The sequence below is a fragment of the Plasmopara halstedii genome (genome assembly GCF_900000015.1).
Source record: "Plasmopara halstedii genome assembly, contig: Scaffold_179, whole genome shotgun sequence".
Taxonomy (NCBI): domain Eukaryota; phylum Oomycota; class Peronosporomycetes; order Peronosporales; family Peronosporaceae; genus Plasmopara; species Plasmopara halstedii.
In genome coordinates this window covers 237,860-247,507 of record NW_020187100.1, presented here as the reverse complement: position 1 = coordinate 247,507, position 9,648 = coordinate 237,860, and the positions used below count along the sequence as shown (strand labels likewise).

At 44.4% G+C, this 9,648-nt stretch overlaps 4 protein-coding genes across 4 annotated transcripts; 2 read left to right on the top strand and 2 right to left on the bottom strand.

Annotated features, from left to right (window-relative positions):
- Nucleotides 1–447: 447 nt before the first annotated feature.
- PHALS_02211 lies at nt 448–833 on the top strand (the record flags this gene model as incomplete). The annotated part of the gene is made up of 3 exons (XM_024719323.1): nt 448–560; nt 637–707; nt 769–833. The coding sequence occupies 3 exons, from the start codon at nt 448–450 to the stop codon at nt 831–833; spliced, it is 249 nt and encodes an 82-aa protein (XP_024572673.1).
- PHALS_14849 (uncharacterized protein) lies at nt 832–2,113 on the bottom strand. The gene has a single exon (XM_036407198.1). It carries the CDS (start codon nt 1,665–1,667, stop codon nt 1,482–1,484), a length of 186 nt encoding a protein of 61 aa, XP_036262996.1. The 5' UTR covers nt 1,668–2,113; the 3' UTR covers nt 832–1,481.
- On the bottom strand, nt 2,112–3,961 carry PHALS_02210 (EF-hand domain pair; the record flags this gene model as incomplete). Its single annotated transcript, XM_024719301.1, has 3 exons — nt 2,112–2,128; nt 2,235–2,281; nt 3,432–3,961. The coding sequence occupies 3 exons, from the start codon at nt 3,959–3,961 to the stop codon at nt 2,112–2,114; spliced, it is 594 nt and encodes a 197-aa protein (XP_024572671.1).
- A 317-nt stretch (nt 3,962–4,278) lies between these two features.
- On the top strand, nt 4,279–8,862 carry PHALS_02209 (ubiquitin carboxyl-terminal hydrolase family protein; the record flags this gene model as incomplete). The annotated part of the gene is made up of 1 exon (XM_024719290.1): nt 4,279–8,862. One exon carries the CDS (start codon nt 4,279–4,281, stop codon nt 8,860–8,862), a length of 4,584 nt encoding a protein of 1,527 aa, XP_024572670.1.
- Between the last annotated feature and the right edge of the window lie 786 nt (nt 8,863–9,648).

Sequence of the window (9,648 nt, the reverse complement as noted above, 5' to 3'; positions counted from 1 at the left end):
TGCCCATCTCGTGTGACACACACCCCTGTTACCAGGGTACGTGTAACCCCGTTACATAGGAGACAACAAAGCCGATGGTGACGGGTGTCTTCACAGACAAAAAACCGTCGGGTGTTTAGACGCTGCCCGGCAGCCCGGAGTTCTCCCTCCTCTTTTTCAGCATAGCTGAGATCTATCGGCTCAAGTCCGCTCGACGATCTTCTAGAGTGTGCATTTCAACCAAGTGATACCTAAGCAAGCTGTAGATGTTTCCACCACGAGACTGTTAAATAGGAGTGGACTATCAAATTAAGACCATACTTCTACAAAATAACATTTCTACACCATATCGTACCGGTACAGTACCAGTAAGACACTACCAGCATTTGGCATTTTTAATTTTCTCCTCTTGATACTCGTGTTCCCAAGCGCAGCGAACGATCAGCAAATTACCACACACATAAAGCGATGGGTCGGCGGAAGAAGTCAACTAAAAAAATTCAGACGCGCAAGAAGCAAATAGTTTCGACCGTGTTCAAGTGCCCCTTTTGCTCACATGAAGATGCCGTTGAATGCAAAATGTACGTCACCAGCCATTGATTTAGTCCAAATTGCCATACTTCGATGTAACGTTTCTGGTCATTGGATACCACACAGGGACCGTGAACGCAATATTGGTCATTTGTCCTGTCGTGTGTGCACCGAGAGTTTTCAGACGCCTATACACTGTGAGCGATATCCATAGCTACACTACTGAATGAAGGCTCTCTGAACATTGTGTGGTGACAGATTTGAGTGCGCCAATTGACGTGTATACGGACTGGATTGATGAGTGTGAGGCGCTAAATACATAGATATGAAGGTGCAGCAGCCTTCGCTTTGGACAAACCGGCAAATTCGATTGTGATTGGAACACGACCAGCAGATATGAGCGAAGCTGAAAGTGCTGCAGCAAATAGCTATCATTGTGAATAGTGTTCGGATACGAAGTTGTGGTACCTTACAAGCTTTAGTGATGCAAATTAATAATAGACAAGTCAGGCTGACACCACTCATTTTGCCATTCGTGGTCGTATTTCGCTTATGAGAGTAATAAAGGTGGCGCAATGCTGGACTTGAGCTAGTGTGTAGCTTTGTCTCTATCAGCTTTATCTCTCGACGATGTGCTTGCTGATAATGCCATTGCACTTCAGATAAAAGTCTTTTAAAATTGGAGTACGTCGGAATCTAGCAACCTATCAGCAATACCAAACTCTTGACTAGCTCTATCACATTTTACCATAGCTTTGTCATGTGTTTCGTCCCTTCAAGCTTTTTTTAATCTAATTAACGCTTCCAAATTTTGCCTTGCGTACTCTTTGGGACTCCTATATGTTTTGAAACAAGCGCTTTAAATTGTTGTAGTGCTCTTGCTAAAGCCATGCGTCTTGCTTCAGCAATTGAAGTCCGAAAGAAGTGAAATTGAGTGGTGAGCTCTAGTGATGTTACTTTTATCCTTGCTATCACCATCCCACACTAATGTTCGTGCCAAACAGGCAAACATTTAAAGACAAATATACTGATAGAAGGCCAATCTTAATCGATAGCATCTTCCACCAAAATTTATCGCTAGCTGCCATATATATTGAAATATTGTAATAAATGAGCTCCTTCTCCTTCAAATTGTACCAGCAATAAGTCTGCGTCATTCAAAAGAAAGCAAATTCCTCAAAATATGTTCTAGCCATTTAACTAGGATCCGCTGGCGCATCGCAATTGAGTAAGCATCAACTGATTCATAGCCGCAATGAACGCTCTACCGCTTCAGGCATTTCTAATCTTTATCATTGCTTGATACTCTTTTGCGAATTTAGTGCGCCAACATTTATTTTTGACTCAGAAAATGGAAACGCTGGTAATCTTATCAAGCGATTGTAAAGTCTTTTAGCCACGAAAGATCTCACAATATATTATTTTTGATTTGTCAGGTGCTGACGACGTCTTAGTGTTGCCACGGCGCAAAACTCATAGTCTTCACTTTGTGCGCGTCTATATTTAAAAGTGGAAGTCCGCAGTACGACACAACATCAATTGATCTGTTGAAAAGCAGTTTCGAGTTGGCTCCGTTACTTTTAGTCAAAGTTGGGTCATCATCAAATTGCAGCTTCCACTGCAAATCCGTCATATAACCAAACAACCAAGCTGGAATCAGCGACGACGCCAGCACTTTGGCAACACATATTGACATCGTCATCATGAAAGCTGATAATTCTTACCTATCGTGTCGTACAGCCTTCCTGAATTATATCTTGAACACCTTAGCCTACCGTTGAAATTCGGAAAACCATTAAATTTTACTCATTGCTAGCTTCGGTCTCAATCTTCAAGCTTACAAATGGACCAATTTTTCATACAAAGAAAAATTGAATAAAAATTAAATGTTGCGTTGTCACCTTGGTGAACCGCTGAAATGATAATGGACATGAGTGACCAGGTTTTGCTCCGTAGTGGTCTGAGTGGGTTCGCCATTACTGATATAGTAGCTAAGTTATGTGTAGCAAGCATCTTGCTCAAAAAGATCGAAGCGTGTTACAGTTGTACGTGTAAAATGTACGTCTCATACGGTCATTTTTGATACCCATACCTGAGCGATATACTTATTCTGCGATGCGTCCAAAATGAGATCTGACGTATACACCAAGACTTATTTTACACAATCATCAGAGATTGCAAATATATTGAGGCATAAGGTAGCTAGTGATAAAACTACCTTGCTGGAATAGGAGAAAAATCTTAATTTTTTGTCCCTGTATGCATAAGTTAGACGCTAAAATGCTGGCGACAAGAACAAGTTGCAAAGAAGTCTTGCCTCTGTCACAAATTTGCGACATTTGTATATATATTTTTTATTTAGTCATTCTGACTGCATCCTTCGAAAGCACAGAATTTTTTGGCTGTCTGGGGCCGCAAATTCATAAGGTGCGTGTTATAAACGGTCATACATCCTTTCGTTTAATCGAGCAATAATGGTAACGTACATTCTGACTGTGCACCATAAACGCTTTACTGTAGGAGCTGAAAACTATCCTGTTTGATCTCAAGACGGTCTGGATCATTTAGAAACCGCCCCAGGCTTCCTATCAAAGCACAAATGCAAACTTTTCTTTTCTTGTGTTCTGATAATTTGCGACTCGGACAGCATTGATAAATCTCAAGTATCCGGATCCGCCCAGCAGAATATCAATGCAGAAAGTTCACCAATATTTTTTTGATCACGTTCTGCTTAAGTATATTGCACGGAACAGGTTGCATATTTGTCAAGCGACCAAATCATATCGTATCTTACTATAGGAGCGTCTCGACATGTTATAAGTGCTTCTGGCGCGACCTGTAAGCCTTTTCAACCACTGCAATCCCTAAACAAGCAGCTAATCCTGTTCAACAGCGTCTTCGGTCGTGGATGAAACACACACCACTTCAAAAACAGTTCGAAGCTCATTTTATCTCCATCTTCAAGGTCTACGAAGTCGAATGCTTCGTACGCTACTGCCATTGCGTCCAATTCGGACATCGTATCACGATTCTCTATTATTCCAAGCCGATGAAGACCGTTGCAGCATGTGCTAATCACAAGCGCAAGTTCTGCCTCCACAATGTCGTCCTCCGTGTCCAGATCGACAAGCTGAAAGACAAAGCGCGCCTTTTCTGTAAGCGCACCTTGAGCCAAGAGTGTCATCGTAATTAAAATTGTCATTAGGTCGACGCAAGGGGCATCTGTATGTTTCTTCCTGGTAGAGACACAGCGGAATCTATCAAAAAGAAAATTTACTTGATCACCTAACTCCGAGGACTCAAGGATGCACTGCAATTCGCGCCGCGTAAGTGCCATGCCCTCTTCGACACCTTTTACATTCACCCACGTATGGTACACGTGTCGCATTCGCTCAAGCCGTGAAAGCGTTAGTAGCCCATTTAGTGCGCGTGCGTGGTTTACCGCATCCATGCGTCGTATAAAGAGTGATGGTCAAAGTTGAAACACAGTGTTGACGCATTTTTATCAAAAAAATGTTAACGCCAGTACAGTAGTTATCGTTCTTTTTTAACAGCGTATGAATGTACAGCAACCAAAACATCTGTCCGAAGCCTCAAAATAAGGCGGTGATTTTTCAAAACAGCCATGTCTTTGAAGTACTCTGGGTAACTGTATCTAGTTTGTTAGACAGTGATGTCTGCCTCTTATCTGGTTGTTGATCTATTCGGCAAAATCAAAAAGCTCTTCACAACCCAAAACCTTCCATCTTAATAACATACCGCCTCTTGATGCATTCCTCGTCCTCTCCCCACGGCAGGGGCTCGTTGCGCCGCTTCTTTTCGCGTCGACATCGTCGAGCCCTGACTCAGGTACCCCATGGTGTATCTAGTCATGTAGATCCGGCGTATGGAGCCTCCGCACAGCAATCGCTGACTGCACGAACACGGCTTCTGGACTCTTGGAGTCTTCCTGAGCTCTTTGCGTTGCGAGAACTTGTGCAACTTGCTGTGAACAATAATAATGCTGAAACGGTCGGAGGACATCATTCTTTAATTTCGCAACGTACTAATTACAGCGATGAAGTGACGCGATCCGATGCATGCAGCTCCGCTAGCTCCAGCGCGACTACTACGTCTGTGACGCCACCCTCCATCACTAGTTTTGAGGATCTTAAGCGCCAGCAGCAACTTCAGACACAAGTTAACTCAATTTTGATACGCAACAAGCAGTTTCACTACAGTCGGTCAGTTGATACTAGACTGCGGCTTGATTCGAGACGACAGTTTGTGCGGCTCTTTCCATTGCTACGGCGCACATCCAGAGGAGCGCAACGTGCATTGTTCCGTGCTTTTGATGCTAATGATACGGGAAAAGTTGAGTTTGAAGAGCTTTGCGAAATGCTAGCCAAGATCAGACAGGCTCGGAATTTGTCGGTGCAAAAGATGGCAGAGCTGGCTTTCAGTTGGTACCAAGCAGATAAGACTGAGGCTTTTCTGACTCACTTAGATGTCAAATTGCTGGCGGTAACAGCTTTAGAGCTGGAGGGTGGCAGCAAAGTTCAGGAAGAGCCGGGGCTTGATTTAGTGGCATCGTTAATGAAACTTGTACTGGGGAACGATCAGATAAGAGTGACTATAGAAAAGTTTTGCCAGGATATGGACTGTAAACTGGGTGCTCACGTATTGCATGTGCTGTTTAAACCGTTTGGTGTAGTAAATGCACTGCTAGACGAGGAGACGATTGTAGAAGAAGTGGAAAATACAAGATGGAAAGCTGGAGATACGGCGTACGTCGTGTCAAGTAGCTGGTGGTGTAAGTGGCGGAAGTATGTGCACCCTGATCACTGTGAACATGTCTCGACGATGAGTCAGCCATTTCGAAGCAACAGTGACCTACGTGGACAGGAAACAGGGGAACAACAGGTTCACGAGCAAATCAAGACAGCACGAAAGCAGTCATTGCATATTTCCGAACGCCGAACTCGTCCTGGACCCATCGATAATCACGACATATGTGCAAGCGAACGACTAGGAACACTTCGGCCTTGGCTTGAAGAAAGTAAAGATTTTGTTCTTGTGTCTTCTATTGTGTGGAAGCGACTTGTGCAAATTTACGGCGGTGGCCCCGAGTTCCCACGACATATCATAGAGGTCTTTTCATCTGATGAAGAAAAAATGCTCTCATGGAAAGAAGACGAAAGTGACAGGAATGCTGGTAAAGTAGCAGTCGTTTCGACAAGAGGAGGTCAACTTCGACAATATATTCGTGTAGAACTGTATCCTGTTGCATTGCAAACTCGTTTGGCTCGGCATGACTCACGGCACGTTTACCTTGTGTACTCACGCCGATTTTTGTTGCCCCGTTCCTCAACTTTAAAAGAGATTGTGCATCGTATGGGCATCTTTCCTGGTATAAACGCAAAAGAGGTCACGCTTTGGTTACGTCGTCGTCGACTTCAATCGTGGACGCGTCTTGAATGCGATCTCGACGCCTCATCTGCTAGTCTCGAAGGGCTGCAAATAACTAGTGCGCACGAATTTCTTGTGGATTTTCGAGCTATAGATATTGTTGAGGATCCACAGAGCGTTGCACAACAGCGTCGACGAATCAGCCTTGCCAGTATCTTTCCGAGAAGGCCGTTTACTGTGGCAATGTTGCAACCTGTAGGCAACGATTTTGTCTGCTGTCCACGATCCAGTCTCATTACGTTTGCGAGAACAGGAGATTGGAAGTCTTTGCGCGAGAGTACAGCTGCTGAACAGGAGGCAGCTACCAGTCTATCGGCGATTTCTGCACATGCTGGCTCTAAGAGAGTCCTAATTAATCTTGCCAAACACATGGACGCATCTCGATATCTTCGGCAACGACTAGTTCAGCATAACGGTCTGCGAGCAACTGGGCTTGTTAACTTGGGCAACACCTGCTTCATGAATAGTGCGCTTCAGTGCTTTGTCCACTCTCCAGTGCTTCGGGAGTACTTTTTGTCCCGTCGATTCGAAGCCGAAATTAACAAGAAGAATATTCTTGGTAGTCGCGGTGCTGTGACTGCAGCATACGCTCAACTTCAGGATTCTCTTTGGCGGGAGCAAAATCAAGGCTACTTAGTCCCCAGTCGATTTCGAGACGAGTTTACGCGTGCCCGTCACCACTTTGAAGAAACACGTCAATATGACGCTCACGAATTTATGGTCGCTCTGCTTGATTGTCTGCATGAGGACCTTAATCAAGGCTGTCGAGCAGTGACAGCTAGTGTTGAGGATAATATACAAGAGAAAAGCTCGAGATGCTTAGGCTTTGGTCATTTTACTGGTGGAGACGAAGTGAAAAACAACGAAAATCAGCAACATTTCGCCGAAGCGAAGCGGTCTATACTCGACGAAAATCAAGGTGATGCAGCGTGGCGGGAGTACACAAGGGTAAACTCTTCTGTGGTAGTGGATCTTTTTCATGGACAGATGAGAAGTGAGACTGTGTGCGGTAGCTGTGGTGAGCGCAAGTGTACATTTGATCCAAATCTCTTTTTTAGCTTGCCTATTCCAGAATCAACTTTTGTGCGAGTTGAAGTGAGTGTGTTGTTGCAAGCACGAACACTACCAGGTGGTGATAGTGATAAACATGATAGAGACAAGTCTTTACAACCCGTTCAGCGAGGATTTTGGCTTCGTCGAGGTAGTAAGGTGGAAGTCTTGTGTGATCGCATTGCAGCTGCGCATGGTCATGATAGATTCTTGCTTGTGGAGTTACGTCGAAATCGAATCAAACGAATAATTGAAGGAGATGAAGTCGTTGACCAGCTAGCAATGCTTGTACCTGGTTCGCTTGCTGCATACGAGCGTGCTTGGACGCTTGCAGAAATTCCTATTATTCCAGATGCAGTCATCAAATATTTTAGCAACATTTTTGGTGTACTTGATGATTCAAATTTAAATGCTGGTAGGACTCCAAGCTTCTCCGATCTTCGAGTGGGATCACGTGTTGGTGCAAGGGACAACCACAATGCTTGGCATTTGGGATCGGTCATTGAAGTCAGTGGAAGCAACAAAGATGGCGCAGCTCACAAGGAAGGCTTGCGTGTATGCGTTCACTTCGATGCTCTCAGTAGAAAATGGAACAAGTGGTTTACGGCGCACGATTGGAAAACTAAACGACTACAGCTGCTGTCAAATTTGTCGACAAAATCGCCTGAGGTTTTTGAGGTACAAGTTGTCCATCGCCTTGCTTTTGTATCATCATCAGCTTTGTCGTCAGAAGCTGGGCAAACCAGTAGTGGGGATCAATCATTTAATAATTATCCAACGAGCTCGCAGAAACTTAACTCGCAACATGCACTTGAACGATGGTCGTTAGATGTGTTTGGGATGCCACTGTTTGTCACGATTGCATCTAATAAAACTGCCAACGATATGCACCACGCACTTTTGCTGCAGACCGCTCGCTTCTGGCGAAAGTATAATAGTAATCATGATTTTGCTGGCAGCAAGCATGACAAAGCCAGCGAGCTTACGAAATTACCGTATGAAGTCCGCGTCGTGAATTTGGATGATCTTACAAGCGAGCGTGGCGAGCCCTTACCCATGGATTCAAGCGAGCTGCTCCAACACTTTTCTCCTCGGAGTGTTTTGGCGCTGGATTGGGCCGATTGCCGCGATTACTTGAAAAGCGAGATTCGAGGCCCCGAAGACGTACCATCTGAAGTAGCAGAGGCTGCTGAAACAGACTTCGACTTGCGTTCTGATCTAGAGGCCGCTGTGCGATCAGAAGAATTAAAAGAAGAGTCAAAAGACACAACTTTACAGGACGATGACGATAGTCCACCCGTCTACGCTGTCCCCTTGACCAAGTGTATGGACGCTTTAATGCGTGAAGAGGCTATTTCGCTAGAGGATCATTGGATTTGCGAGCGCTGCGGAGTTCCTCGCGAAGGTACTCGATCATGTGCAATATGGCGGCTTCCAGACTTGGTCATAGTGCAGCTTAAGCGCTTTCAGTATCTTGAAAATCAGTACGATCAAAAGGTTCGCGCACTTGTCGATTTTCCACTTCAGGGTCTGGACTTTTCAAAGTGGATGGGGCATCAAAATGAAGGGTCATCAGTGTACGACCTCTATGCGGTGGCTAATCATGTTGGTGGACTCACGCGAGGGCATTACACTGCGTATTGCCGATACGATAGGGATTTCCCTGAGAGCTCAGCGCTTTTTCAAGTGAACGAAGACAGCAGTGATGTTCAGTGTTCTGAGCTCTGGTTTCGCTTTGACGATGAAAAAGTGTCTGAGATCGCCTCGGGTGATGTTGTCACGGATGCTGCCTACGTTTTATTTTATAAGCGGCGGAGATTATCCCCCCACAATGTTGTTCGATATGCGCTGTAAATAGTAAAAGAACAAGCGATAATATCTTAGAATTTTTATCTTTCCTTTGAAGCCTTGTACACAGAGCTTGGAACAAACACACCTCGTTCTGATATTTTAAGAGCATGCCTCAGGCCTGGAAACACGTTGACTACTGATAGATCGAGTGAGGACAAAGCGTCTATGACCAACAGGCTTCATTTGGTGAGGAACATAGCAAGGGTGACTGACTCACCGTGATAATTCTCGACATCCCAAGGTTTCACGACTTTGCAGTTTTTTTTCGATTCAAGCATTTGAAGACTGAAACATCATTGACATTAACGAGTTGAGCGCGTTAGATTGCACGCTATTCCAATTCTCCGTGGCGGAAAGAAGGTAAGTCTTGTTTCCTTGGATCATAGGTTCTTTTCGTCATCTTATGAATGGCAAATGACAAGTCTGGACGCGTGCAACGCGAAATCCACAACAAACTCCCCGATAGTGACCTGAAGTTCTTTGAATCGTGCAATTTAGGGCTAGATTTGTCATATTAATGTCCAGAATCAATCGAAATTCTTGTCATTTTTGCGTCATTCCGTATTGGTTTAAAAGGTCACCAACAAGGTTCTCATGATCAAAAAAAATAATCTTCTTCGACTTTGAGGATTCTCATTCAAGAACTCGTTAACTTCTCCCAAGTCCTTGATTTGTAAGCTTTTCAGTGAATCAAACAGCTCGTTCACTAAGTCGTCATTGATCCCAGTGACCAATAAATCATCCACATATATTCCAACGAGTAATATTCCACGATCATCCTTCCTATAG